At 44.4% G+C, this 14,589-nt stretch overlaps 2 protein-coding genes across 7 annotated transcripts in view; both read right to left on the reverse strand.

Moving 5' to 3' along the window:
- Positions 1-14,589, reverse strand: part of PTPRM (protein tyrosine phosphatase receptor type M) — a 749,712-nt gene that overhangs the window by 212,185 nt on the left and 522,938 nt on the right. The gene's annotated exons all lie outside the window — the stretch shown is intronic.
- On the reverse strand, positions 7,054-8,031 carry LOC118880005 (growth hormone-inducible transmembrane protein-like). Its single transcript, XM_036823359.1, has one exon. The coding sequence runs from the start codon at positions 8,029-8,031 to the stop codon at positions 7,258-7,260; it is 774 nt and encodes a 257-aa protein (XP_036679254.1). The 3' UTR covers positions 7,054-7,257.

Genomic DNA, 14,589 nt, shown 5'->3' on the forward strand with positions numbered 1-14,589 from the left:
GGAAATTTGTTACACACATCCCTCCCTCCTTCCACTGTGCCTGGGGGTGTGGCCCTGAAGTGTCCACTATCACATGCACCCCCGGTGATTTCAAGGCAGAGGGTCCTTGGACTAAACACTGAGGAACACAGTCATGTGTCTGGGAACAGCTCCAACCTGCCCAACACTGAACCCCCAGTGCCCTGAAGACCAGCTACAACTGGCTATGAACTGCAGCAAGCCCAGGAGACGGGCTGGGATGGTGCCCACCCTGCATGTGCTGTAGGGAGGGGTAATCCAGAAAGTGAGAGAGGGTCAGACTCGAAACGTTACATAGGAATAGTCAGGTTTATCTGCACCACTTGCCATCCATCATATAAATCTGAGGGACGTTGAGGGCAAATGTCTGAAATGTACATGTCAATCCTCTGTTGCTTAATTCCTGGTTCCCCTTTTGGCTAACGGAGTGATGGGCGTGTGGCTGAGGCAACAGCAGGTCCTTATTACTCTACAGGGAGAGGCTGAGGGCAAGATCAGGGGCACGGGAGAACCCAAGGAACAAGTTTCAGACTTCGTTGGTGGCCATCGCAAATAAAAAATACTACAGGAAACAGGTTTCCCTGTACATTGAAGGCTACAGATCTGCCAGACTGGAGTGAGCGTCACAGAAACGGACAAAGCAAATAAGTGGACTAGGGTTCTCTTAGAGGCTACTTGGGTATTAGTTTATCCCATTTATTTCTTTGTTGGAAAGATCAGAGCTGGTACTATTAGAATCAGACACCAGTAGTGCTAAGGAACCCTGAGGATTATCCGGCAGTTCTTTTTTTTTTTTAATTAAAAAAAAATTATTTATTTTATTTATTTATTTTTTGCTGCGTTGGGTCTTCGTTACTGCACGTGGGCTGTTTCTAGTTGCAGCAAGCTGGGGCTACTCTTTGTTGCGGTGCGCCGGCTTCTCATTGTTGTGGCTTCTCTCGTTGCGGAGCACGGGCTCTAGGGACGCGCGCTTCAGTAGTTGTGGCTCATGGGCTCTAGAGCGCAGGCTCAGTAGTTGTGGCTCATGGGCTTAGTTGCTCCGCGGCATGTGGGATCTTCCCGGAGCAGGGCTCGAACCCGTGTTCCCTGCATTGGCAGGCGGATTCTTAACCACTGCGCCACCAGGGAAGCCCCTATCTGGCAGTTCTTAAACTGACAAACAGGAGAGGCCAGGAAAGGTCCCAAGACTTGCCAAAGGTCACAGATAACTTCCTGGCCCTGCTGGGGTCACGATCCAGGCCCCCGGACAGGGCCCGTTGCCTAGGCTTCCAAACCAGGATGCGCTTAACCTTTTTCAGGAGAACTTTAGTGTTTTTACTCCACTAGGGTTCCCCTGAATGATCTGTAAGAAGTAACTGCTATATTATACTATCAAACGGGTACAAATAAATATGTACAGAGCAGGCACCATGGTTTTTATGGGGAACTTGACAAGGGGAGGTGTCTTTTTTCCTTTAGCTTCCCACCTCTTTCCTAGGATCAGCTGCTAAGGATTGGCCCAGGACCAATGGAATTACATAAGCAACGTTTCCAACTATGTTGTCTACTTCTATCTAAAAGTAGTTAGAGAAAACTGATGACTTTCAGTTTCCCATTAAAAGCTAATCCAGGTTACATAGGGTATTTGATTATCTAGACAGACAATCTCTCCATGGACATGAAGCCTTGTGGACTTGATTATTCATTTTTAAACTCACAATTTTTCCTTTAATTGGCAAGTATATTTTCATGTTTATCCCAGACCTATGCCAGACCTTTCTCACTGCCTGTGGCCCTCTGTGAGTGCTCTTAGGTGCTGGTTAGGATGGGTCGTGCAGAATCAAGAAGGCTTTTTAAAAGAAGACAACTAGAGATATATTTTAAATGCCAACTTTAAAAATCTTAAGTAAAATATCCTGGGTGATGCTCAAAAAGTGTTTTAAGTTGGAATGAGTGCTTATAGAAAAGAGGAAATATCTAACAATACCTGCCTGTCCTAAAGAGACAAATCAAAATCTGAACTCATGAGTTGAATAATTTTTTTTTTTTGGAGAAATGACCTCTTGTCCTGACACCATGGTCATTAAAAAAAAAAAAGAAGGAAAGAAAGAAATAGTCCTAAAATGTTAGGGGAAGAGTCTAATTGTCAAGGCTCTCAAAATGATGTGTAAGAATTTAATTCTGAAGAGACTGTTTTCTTGGCAAAAAATCTTTTAGTTCAGTCTTGATGCCAATTATCTGATAATATTATTGAAAATGGGAATACAGCACAAGCATATCTGGGGGAATTATAAGGCCATGCAGACGACGAACATGCAGATAACAACAACAACGACACAGAAGAACCTCAGCCCCTTATTGCCTACCTCCAGATATGGACCATTTTTTCTGGGCAGTCAACAGGGTCCCAAGCTAGACATAGCCTCCTGTTCTAAATGAGCACAGGACAGAGATGCAAACACAGGACTTGAAACATGCCATGTTTTCTCCTGCTGTGGTTCTCTCTCACCAAGGCCCCAGCCTGCTTCCCCTCACAGAGGTCCGAGCTGTTTACAAAGCAACATTTCCTCATTTCCCACAATCCCGCATCCATGGCAGACCAGTGGCATTTGGTCCAATATCTCATTAAATCCTCCTGAAAACTAACAGTTCAATCTGTTAGAAAACTACAGTCCCTAAGCAACATAAATTACGGGCTGCAGTGGCGACACCGTGCGGCCCATTTGCCACGGAGACATCTATAGCTGCAGACTTCCTGCACATTCTGGATGCAAGAAGCATAACCTTTACTGTAAGCCTCCCTCAGACGGTCAACACTGGAACTTAAAAGAAAAAAGTTTTTAGCAAGAAAAGTTTACTTAAGTCTACAATGCATGATTTTTGTGCTTTGCATTAATTATCCAGGTATTTAATTTTAACGTAGCATGTTTTCTTGGGAGTATGAGTTTCTTGCCACTCTTGTAGCCTGGGGATCTTCCGAGCCTCTCTTCCCCCTCAGCAAACTGACTGAAGAATATTCATAAGACACCCTGTCGGAAGGCTCTGCTCAATAGAAAATTTAGAGCTCATTTATTTTTGCTGCAGGACATCTGCAAATTATGCGAATCAGAAGTAAATAGGGATGAACGGTTTCATTCTGGACTCGTTTTGACAATTGGTGGTCACTCCACACCACCTTTAAATGTACTTGTCACTTCACAAGCAGCAGAAGCCTGGACCTCTGTGTTGGCCACCAGGAGGGAGGGAAAGAAAAGACCTTCTGCTCCAGTGACTCTAATGATGCCTGGACTGGTCCAGAGATTGATCCTTCAGGAATCTTCCTGTGTTTTGCTCCTTTAATGAGTTTCTCCTCCTAGCCAAGGCCATGAGTCTAAACTTTTATTTCTAATAACAAACAGAAAGGTAGGCAAACCTTTGAATATTACTTTTAAAGGCCCTAAATAAAGTAGCTATAGGCCTAAGACTGCCTATATATAATTTTGAGAGTTTTTTTTCTTGAGTGAATTTAATGCTAAATGTTTGTTGCATACAGAAAACAGTAAAATGAAGCTTTAATAACAACAAATGCTCAGCTCATGTACAAATTTACTGCTTGGTAGTTTGAGGGAGCAAAGCCTGTGATGACTGTAATTGTGTGGCGGGCACGGTGATCAATCACATCCGGCCTGTTCCGGGCCGGGCACTTTGTTCCCACATTTGGGGCCTGTCACAGATTAAGACTTCTTGCTTAGTGGAGCTCACCTAGCTGCACTAGAAAAATACAGATGTTCTCAAATTAATCGCTTGGCCCTTGCATTGTCAGTGACACGTCCCGAAATCAGCTCAGCTGACATCACTCAGCTAAGCAGTCACCAGAAAAGTTGCATTAAAGCAATCTGTGCAGAAGTTGCACATTGGGCTTCACAGCTGTGGGTCCCCTCCTCCACCCCCCAACACCACCACCAAAGCATTTAGCTTATCTGGGCTTCTGTTTGTTTCATCTATAAAATGAGAGGTTAGGAAGAGATGAATTCCAAGGCTCCTTGCAGCTCTTGAAATTCTATGCATCATTTTAGTTTGAACAATCTCGCGCATTAAACGCATTCCAAATGATAGAAATGGAAAGTGAATCCTTGCATACTAAATCATGTTTTCAAATTACTTACACTGTTGTGTCAGGAATAAGTACTTACAGAAAACAAAAATGTACCCAGCCTTAAAAGGAAAATCACATTTCAGGGAATTAGCATCCATTCAGCCTATATGAATATATATGCTTCTCAGAAAAAAAAAATTTGTAATCAGTCCCTGTGATTCCTCTAGACTGAATAAAAGTACACACATACACCACACTGAATTCCTGCCTTGGGTGAGATTCTTACCAATGCTATGAATTAGAGAGAATCTCACGATGGCTATCAATGAGTGAGATACGCTTTTTTTCTTCTTTGTCGTTGAGAAAGTTGTTTCTGTGTCTAAAGCACTGCTATCTGGAAAAGTTGCATGGAGGACGCTTTATGAAGTGTTCAGAGAATGCACTCAGCAGTGGGGAGGGGTAGTTTTAAAGAAATCCATTTAAATCTATGACTTTCCCTCTTCCCTCATGCCCTGGAAAAACAAACAAAAAGTTTTTGTCTCATTAATTTGATAAGTGATACTTGCCTTAGTCAACATGATATTTTTGGAGGTGTGACTTTTGGGGCAGCCATTGCTAATGTGTATCTGTCATACACTGCAATAGGCCTTTCTCAGTTAACTTTTCTGGGGGAAGGAAAAGAAAATAATGAACACAGAAAGGTAGGGGAGGACAGGACTCTTGACCATGGTCTTGCGTTTCTCACTGTGATATGTCGGCGACCTTTATCCTTTTCAGTCTGCATTTTCCTTCCATACACTCACAATATTTCTTTAAGGAAGCTTGCTCTAAGGGTGTTGATAGGATGTTTATAGAGAAATTTAATTCCAAAGTCAAACAGGAACGCGATATGTTTTATTTAACTTCTTCCACTGAGTCCGGCAGGGCTTACTTGTGTGATACTAGATGAATCTGGATCACAGGTGAACGAACAAAGGTTCCTGTTTACAACCTACCTATGGCGACAGGGCGTCTGTGCTATGGTGAGGTTGGGCACACACTGGAAGGCCCTACTGAGGGGAATTCCAAAGCAACAAAATTTGTTATTATATAGATTTTGCACTGGTTAAATCCTGTTCCATGCAAGTTAGTAAGAGAGGGGTGAACGGTCGTAAGTCAGCTTTGTTTCACAAAATTCAGCACTTTTCCCCATGTAAACAATTTGTGATTATCCATTGTTTTATCCGAATCTTTTCTCTCCTCCATTAACACAAATAATTGAGTGCTGATTCTTATACAGGGAACTTGAGAAAATAGTTATTTTAAGAAAAATGAATATGGAACTAACATTTTTCTCACTAATATAGAAGAAACAGTCTGCAAATTACCAAATTTAGCAAATCTGTTAGTGAGAGGGAGGAAAAAAAATTAAAACCAAGAGTACCGCAGGCACTAACTGCAGTTTAAGTGTTTATTTTTGCTAAGTTTAATTTAAGATATTTATGATGCTACTTCAAAGTATATTTTGTAAGAATTACAAAAGATGTTATAAAGACCTTGCCATAAGTTTCCTAGTACTTCAGTTTGGCTATAAAGTGGTCTGGGACTGCCAGGTTTAACGTGAAAACCAAACAGTTCGGCATCAAAATCAGATTAGACGTGATCAAAAATGAAAATATGTCCTGGTTAAATTCATTTAAAATATGTAATAGCTCTCAGGAAATACCTTTCAGATTAAGATTAATACTGTAAAATAATGTTGAAATAGATATAGACGTCAGTAAATGCTTTTAGCTGAGTGCTAAACCCTCAGGGCCGTCCAGAGCTGGGAGGCTGGATGGCTCTCTGTCTAGCAGAAGAGAATACGAATGGGAGCTACAACTGGGAATAAGAAAGCCAGCAAGCGCGGAAAGCTGGCATGAAAATCATTTTAGAGCCCCAATGCCAGCCAGAATGGTAAGATGTAAATCACTTTAAAGTCTCACCATCCCATCTCCCTACATCATTGGAAGGTAATATTTGTCTCAGCATCTGATGCTACGCTACGTCAGCAGAGACCAAAAAATCAGAGCTGCTCTATCACATTCATCTTACCCAACTTGCCACACATCAGGACCACAGGCCACCCCTGCCTGTTTCTGAAGGGAGGATTCACAAGCCCACTTGGAGAGCCTGTACCTGGCTGGCTAAGGGTCACACCTCACGCTGCCTGGCATTTCTTCACTCAGGACACTAGACTCCTTGCCTTTGAACCCCAGACGCCCCCACCAGCACCAGCCAGCAACCCGTCCTCAGGAGAGGCCTGGCAGTGCTGAAACGCAGGGCTGGACCCTGTTCCCCCATAGCCCGGCGGCCTTGCGGCTCCTCTGAGGATCTAACAAGCGAGGATATGAGAAACGAGAACACAGCTGGAGTGTCAAGGTCCAGTCTTTCCTGTGGGGTGGAAACAGGGTCTAAGTGACGGACTTCTGCATCGGAAAGGTGAGCCCAGCTGATGAGGGCAGCGCTGAGGAGCTGGGCCTGGCCCTCGGGGTGATGCACACACATGGCACCGACAGGCTTTGTGTGGACTCATGGGCCGAACACTACATGTGCCAGAAGTGGGGGCAGTGGCAGGATTCCCAAGCCAAGTACTTGCTGCATTTGGGTGATGGAGGCTGCAGAGCCAATGTGGATTTTTCCAGTGTGTGGACCGTGACGCTTGAACATTATTTAGGCATGAACGTGGCCATTTTTTGTGGCCCATTTCAAGCCTACTGAGATGCTCGGTTTGTCAAAGGCTTCGAAAGGAGCCTGAGTCACCCAGGTCCCCTCTCTGCTTCCTGAGCGTAAGCGGCAGAGCTGGGTTCCAGGGGCAGCTCCGAGCCTGTCCACCTGGCCCTGCAGGGCTCCTCTCTCACACGGGGCACAATTTTCTTCTCTCACCAAATGACTGAGATGAGAAATACAGGAATGCTGGTTACAATATAGGTCATGGGACTTTCTTTTTTTTTTTTTTTCTATTTGGAAGAGAACTACTGAATTTATTCTCCAGAAGAAAAAGCAGACCTGAAGCATCACATTACTGGAACACCTGAAACATGTTGACAAGTTCTTATCTTCTAAACTTCAACGAAAGCTGCTTGCACAAACTATTTAAAGAATATCTGCCCCTAATAAACAAGCCAGATATCTGATGTATTAAGGAAGTCAGAAGCTGAGTCACTTCATTTCTTTCTGTTGCCTCCAGTTGCTAGAATACTGGCAATTCGCATAAATATGTTTAATGTATCCATGTAGATTCCCAGCATCGAATTGATGGGATCATACTTTTGAACTCCATACACTGGTACTACTTCTGCACGCTTGATTACTTTCTGTGTATCATACAGAAGAAACATGCTGAAAAGAACTAATCCACCATAAATTGCCACTGAGTACAGAGTGGCGCCAGCCACAGTGGTAGGTGGAAGAAACATAGATCCTAGTGAGGAAACAAAGACGACACCCAGGCCCACGCCCAGGGGTGCTCCCATGTTCAAAAACTTCTCACTGGGTGCGCACATGGCCACAGTGGAGAGGCCTCCCACAACACCAGCTGTGTACCATGCAGCTCTGATGAGAAGAGGCCCCCCTAATATCGTCAGAGGAGCCACCACTGCACCCATCACACCAGAATGTAGTAACCAAGCAAGATGCTTTCGGCCTGGGCTCTGGTCATATGATATAGACTGGACCAGCATTCCAGCTCCAATCATGGCTGCAAAGGTTGCACCAATTGTCACCCAAGAGCCTCTCATCATGAAGTTCATGAGGGCAGGAGTTCTGCTCACTGCCAGGGCAGACAAAGCTGTTATGCCGATACTTCCTGCTAAGTACATATAGGTGGTATGAATTCTATCCTTCACATACTGAGGCCAAATTATGGCTTTTTCAATAGCTCCAATCTCATTAGACATTCCATGGGACTTTCTTGTGGCTTCTTTTCCATGGGTAGGCATTGTGTCCGTCTTTTTTTCTATGTCTGTTTCATTTCAACTAAAGAGCCAGAACGGCTCAGAACGGAGCTCTGGAGACAGTTGGCCTGGCTTCACCTCTGCTTCTGTCGCTTACGGTCTGCGTGACTTTAAACAATTTACTTGTCTCCGTGTTGCTACAAGGCCTAACTGTAATAACACTCATAAAAACTTGTAATGGTGCCTAGTATGAAGCAGATGCTGAATTTTTATTGGCTATCAACATCATCATCACCATCACTATTAAATAAGTAACAACACAGATGGAATGACTATTGAGAAAAGCCAACTCATGTTCACTCGTGGATGTTTAGTAATTCAGATTTCTCAAGGTAAATCTTGCTTGTATCCTTTTTTGGGTCATTATCATCTCACTGGGTCAATAAACTTGTTTGAAGGAAGGACGGGCCCTGTAAGAAGTTTCCTACAGATGACATACATAAATATATACAAAAATGTGGTGCCCCAAGGTAGGGTAGTCACGCAGAATTCCATTCTGGGGGTACCGCTGTCTTCACGTGACTCCAGTCACAAAAGGGAGGCTGCAGTTCAGGGAAAGGGTTTTGCAGGAAGAGGAGCATGGCGAGCAAGAACAGGACTTGTTCCTTGCCTGGTCATGACTGGAAGCAGGTGGTCTGGAGTCAGCTACGCCTCTGTGAGGAGCTGGCAGGGGGCACGGGGGCATGCGGTGGGAAGAGCGCCCAGGGGTCACGTTGGCAGGACCTGCTGTCTATTCACTCACTCAGCGATCCTGCCCTCAGAGGGCTTCCAGTCAACTCAGAGGCAGCAAGTCTGCTTAGAAACAGGCAAACCAGAGACCGACTCAGGACCCACCCATGGAAAGAGAGGAGCCCCAGCCCTACATTCTAGGCAGCACGTACGGGATTTACATCCCGGATTTAGTTTCTCTTTGTTTTCTGTTTTTTAATCAAAGCCGTAAGGCTGAAACTGCACAACTTCTGAGGCCTGCACTAGGGAGTGATGTGGATTGGATCTGAAGTGCTGTGAGCTTCCAGAATGCTAGACACACTCATATTCTGTTTGTAGGTGATCTGTGCAGAGTCGCTGTTACTAGTAAAGAAAATAAACTGACAGCTGTTGAGAGCCTCCGCCAGCACTACCCACATTCCACTCTCCGGTGGCTTAAAATAAGGCACAGGGCGCATTGTTTTCTTCACTTATGACTGACATACCCTGTGCCTCCCCAGGAATCTGGGCACATGTGTTCCGGCTGGTTCCAGGTTGATGGCCAGCCTGCTTGGCTTTGGGGGGTATTAAGGTGACAATTCAGGAGGTGCTTTTCGGAGGCAATTTGGTTTCCTTGCTTTCACCGTTGTCAGTAACGATGCAGGAATACTCCGGGCTGCGTGCTCTGAATGTGGCTGGGTGTCTTTCTGGGGCTTTCCTAACCCCAGGTAAACACGCACAATTGCATCAGTTTTCTCGTGCTGTGAGCTCGGCAAAGCAACACTCCCAGCAGCCCAGGCCTGAGAGTTCAAAAGGCAGACGCTCCATCATACACCCGGCCCCCCGTACCAAGGCTGGCCTAATGCTCTGGGGCTGACTGCTGGTTAGAATGGTGAGGGCAGTACTTCAAAACCTGTCTAAACATCCTTTGTCTACCAATATTAAACCATTAAAAAAATTGTGGTGAAATATACATAACACAGAATTTACTAACTACCATTTTTAAGTGTAGAGCTCAGTGGCATTAAGTATGATGAAATAAAATTTATATTTTAAGGCAAGCCAAGAAAAAATTAAACATCAAATTCTCTCTCTGTGTTTGTTTGCGCCTTCTCCCTCCCTAATGTGCAATGTGCATCTGTCATACACAGTAATCAGAGCTCCTCAAAGATGGGAAGACCTGCTCAACAGTAAATATCAATTTTTTTTCTTTCTTCTGACGCTAGCAAATGTAACTTAAAAGAATTGTGTGATTTCCCAGCTCCGTAGGGGGTCATGGTGACTTGCTGCTCACTTTGTATGTGCCTACCTGGACTATGTATCCTTGGTGAACTTTATGTAAAATATCAATATGTCATTTTGATGGACGATCCTTTGTCTCAAAAATGTATATGACTGTGCCTTTGACTTCTAACAGGTGGAACAGTTCTCAGAGCTTTCTGAGAATCTGCTTCCCGGGTTATAATCCTCAGTTTGGCTCGAATAAAATTCCCTTTTTTCTTCTTAACTTGATAGTTAATTAAATTTTCGTCAACAAGTACATTCACATTGTGGGCAACCGTCACCACCATCCATTTCTAGAACTTTTTCATCTTCCTAAACTGAAACACTTGCACCCATTACACACTATCCTCATTCTTTCCTCTCCCCAGTTCCTGCTCACCATTATTTTACTTGTGTATCTATGAATTTGACTACTCTAGGTACCTCACATAAGTAGAATCATATAATACTTGTGATTTTGTGTCTGGCTTACTTCACTTAGCATAATGGCCTCAAGGTTTATCCGTGTTGTAGCAGGTGCCAGAATGTCCTTCCTTTTTTAAGGCAGAATAGTATTCCATTGTATGGACGCACCAGATTTTGTTTGTCCATTCATCTGTTGACGGACATTTGGATTGTTTCCACCTTTTGGTTATCGTGAATAACGCTGCCATGAAGGTGGGTGTATAAATACCTGTTCAAGTCCCTGCTTTCAATTCTTTGTGGTATATACGTAGAAAGACATTTTTGTCAATAAAAACAGTAGGGCTGCATCTCTGGGTCCCGGTTCAGTATGCTTCTCATTTCATGCATACTTAAAAAGGGATTGCATGTGGCTAGAGAAATAAGTTTCATAGGTTGTGTTTTGCCAAATCATGAAATTAACTTGGGAGAGACTTGTGGGCTAATCCGTTCTCTTCCAGGGAGCCCCTCAAGCTATCATAATCAACAATAATTTAGAATCCAAAAATCTACTTTAATTTGTCTTTCTATATCCTACTTAGTTTCTCTCTTAGCTTATGGATCTGTCATTATGGCTATTTCCTTTTCCTTAGCTTAACAGGATTTGTTATTTGTTCAGAGCTCCAGCTTAATTGTTGTAGGTTCTTCACATACTGTCATTAAAATTAGCAGTGTCACAGTGAAAGAGAAATGATTGCTGAGTGCCCTCAGTTTAAACTAAAAAACGCTGAGGCTAATGCACTGGTCAGGATAGTAATTAAAAGATGTTTTAAGAATCCAAAATTTTATAAGTCATAGAACACATGGTATTAAAATAATTGTTGGTGATGCCCTCTGACGCTCTGTGTTAGGAAAAGGATCTGAACATCAGTGAAGAGTGTTGCGCTGTACGTCATCAGGTCTATAATTTTGACCTTTGAAACTGTGAACTTGTTAACAAAGCTCATTAATCAACCACATTCTTCCTAGAGTCGGTTTTTCCGTTCATATAGTGAATCATCATTCTGACTCTGCTACTTACAACTTCAGTTAAATTTTGTTGTCATTGTTGTTCTTTGTATCAGTGTAGATCATAAAAGTAAAAATGTATGCAGAATAAGAATGAACCATTTATTCATGTTGCTTTCCTTCGTTAAAATACTGTCAGCAGCTCTGTGCTTGGAAGGCTTCCCTGGCGACTTACCACTACCAACCTGGGTATCAGCCGTGGACGGCAGGGGCTCAGGATGGGGTGACAGACAGAGCCTGGACCTCACACTGCCACAATGATGGGCATGTCACCACGTGAGGGGCGTTCAATAAACCAGACTTGATCTAGAGTTACGCAAGGTTTACAGAATCAGGCTGGCACCCCAAAGTTCCAGGTTAAAAAAATCGCCATTTTAGAACTTAGGGAGGAGTTTCTGGGTGAGTCAGAGGCTGTTTGGAGATCCAAATGGATGGGCCATTTAAGTCCAGGCACCAGCACAGCAATTAGGGCAGTAGGAAATTAAATTGCTCTGGAAGTGAAGGCCGTAGAGCTCAGGCATTGAGCAATTTCCTGCCAGGGAATGCAAGTGGGTGTTCCTGGCCCCAGAGCGAGTGTGGCACGGCCGTGGAGTGGCTCTGAGGCTCCTGGGGGCTCCTCAGAAAGTGCTAGATGCCCGCTGAGCAGAGGGGGCGGGGCTGCGGGGTCAGGTCTCTGGATGTGCTGTGAAGGCTCCAGGATTCGCCGCAGCCAAAAGCAGCAGAAGAGTCTCATAACTGCAGTCTGATTTCAAGACCAAGTGGGGTCTTGGACTGTACACTGGCTCAGCTCCAAAACTTCAGGGCACCGGAGATTATTTAAATTTGGATTCTCCTTCTTAAAGACAGGCCGTAAAGATGTATGTGTATTGGGGTGGGAGGTAAAGGGTATACAGGGAAATACACTACCGTTTTATTCTCAGATGATGGCAGATACATAAGTCCTACTGCTTCTCAAACCCAGCATAACGAAATCAACAGCCACAGTGCTAGCAGGGAGCCTGTTCTCACAGGATCCCCAGGTTTTCTGGCTCTCTTACCTCGGCTGGGCTATGCAGCGGGAGAACCCATAGCACCCCGGGCTCTGACTTGGTCAGCTGGGCACGGTCCATCAGGAGGCTGCCTTAGGAAGGAGGGCCTGGCTGATGGGGGCCGGCTTCCCTCCCGAGACCCCATCCACCATGATAAGCATGGTCAGGGGTGAAACCAAACAGGACCCTGTGGAGCTCCTGGGCACAAAAGTCTTTCTGTGTCCCCCATTTCTTGATTACAGGAAATAGGCTTTATTCAGCCCCCATGACCTTCCTTGAGTTCCGAGGGGCAGTTCAAACAGGTGCTAATCAGGGAAGGGAGGGGATGCAGAGACAAGGGAGGAGCAGTCAGGAAACAATAGTGCAGCCTTGGGGCACGGTCCTGCTTCCAGCAAGGGATACACAATATCTCCGAGCTGTTTTGCAGATACTGGAACCCCCACCAGGTGGGAGAAGTTAACGGTGTACTGTCCACAAGCACTAGACCCCAGACCGGTTGGAACCAGAAGGTTGATGATGCTGACTCCTGTCTCCCCACTAACCAATCAGGAGCATGTCCACGAGCTGAGCACGCCCTCTCTGAACCGTTACTATAAAACTCCTCACTACCCCTCCAAGCCGGGACACACAGTTTTGAGGGCACTAGCCTGCTGTGGCCCCCTTTGCCTGGCAAAGCAATAAAGCTTTTCTTTTCTACTTCACCCAAAACTCTGTCTCCAAGATTTAATTCGGTGTTGGGTACAGAGGCCGGATTCAACTTCAGGGGCAGCCTAGGGCCCTCTCATGCTAGGGAAACTGTTCTGAAAGACCAGGAAGATGATTAGAATAGAAATAGAATTTAAGAAATTTAATGTTAATCTTCTGAGTGAAAGCGCTCTAACAGATGTTACAATCTGAGGCTCCTCTAGATTCCAAAGTTTCCCGACCTGGATTACAGAGCGATACAGAAGTCAACAGCAATTCTAAGTGCGGAAAGATGGGATGGGCTCTTGTCATAAACTGGAGGCACACAATCCAAACCACCTGTCGGCATCACGGACAAGATAAATGAAGCTTAAATTTCTTGTATTTCCAAGTAGGAACCATTTATTCGATTTGACGGCATCTCAGGTACTGAAGATGTGGGCAAGGAAAGAGTCTATTGTCTTTTTCTGGCATAAGCATCATCTACAGCCAGAAACGTGTAAGTGAATTTTAAAATGGGGTTATTTTCATGTCTCCTGCTTGGTTTATCTTAAAATAGAATTAGGAATCACCAATTGGCAACTGGATACCCATTTTATCTGGCCAACACAGCATTAAAAATTGGTTAGTTGCCAGTGTGAAAAAAATTCAGAAGATTTAACAAAAGAAATCAAGATTTCTCACTTCCCCAGGGGTGGGAGGGGACAGTAATATCTGTGACATAGTGGCACACCTAATGGGCCTGAGCAGCCCAACCTTCTGCAGACACACTCTTCACCAGGCCCCCCGCCCCGGGTCAGCCCTCCTGGGCCTCCTTGTAGGCAGTTCTGATTGAGACCTTAATCTAGACCTCCTGTGACTTTAAGACCAGAACTCTGAGTCAACCCTACCTGGATAAATTATAAAAGAAAAACCTTGGCAATTGTAACTATGAAACTATACAGCCGACAGATGTATACAATTAAGCCATTCTCCGTGCAGACACCCTCATTCATGTCCAGTGTCCCCTAAGGGGACAATACCACTCCCAGATGACAGCTACCGAGTGAAGAGTTTCAGTTAATGCTATGTCCCACTTTGTTCCCACCATCTTAATGTATTTCTGAGATTTTCCTCCTTCCCTTTTAGTAAAGGTAAGAACCATTCCTAGGAATTAGGCAGCAATTTGCTTTGCAGAGCGGCCAATTCTTCCACAACTGACTTCTGACTCCAAACCCACAACCCAGGCTTTTAGCTAAATCAGGGAAAGGGATGAAGGACATTTTGATAGCTCCGGATAACTCCACACTTACATTAAGCTGTTCAGGAAATGGCTTTTTCCTGATTTTGTTTCTATTAATGTTTTCCTTCTGACATAAGGCCAGTGAGCCAATGTTTACCATAAATTCTCATCAAGCACACTTGGAGGAAC

The sequence above is a fragment of the Balaenoptera musculus genome, chromosome 14 (assembly GCF_009873245.2).
Source record: "Balaenoptera musculus isolate JJ_BM4_2016_0621 chromosome 14, mBalMus1.pri.v3, whole genome shotgun sequence".
Taxonomy (NCBI): Eukaryota; Metazoa; Chordata; class Mammalia; order Artiodactyla; family Balaenopteridae; genus Balaenoptera; species Balaenoptera musculus.

What these genes read in the sequence shown, in the direction of transcription:
- LOC118880005 (XM_036823359.1), bottom strand. Translation starts at nt 8,031, where the DNA reads ATGCCTACCCATGGAAAAGAAGCCACAAGAAAGTCCCATGGAATGTCT.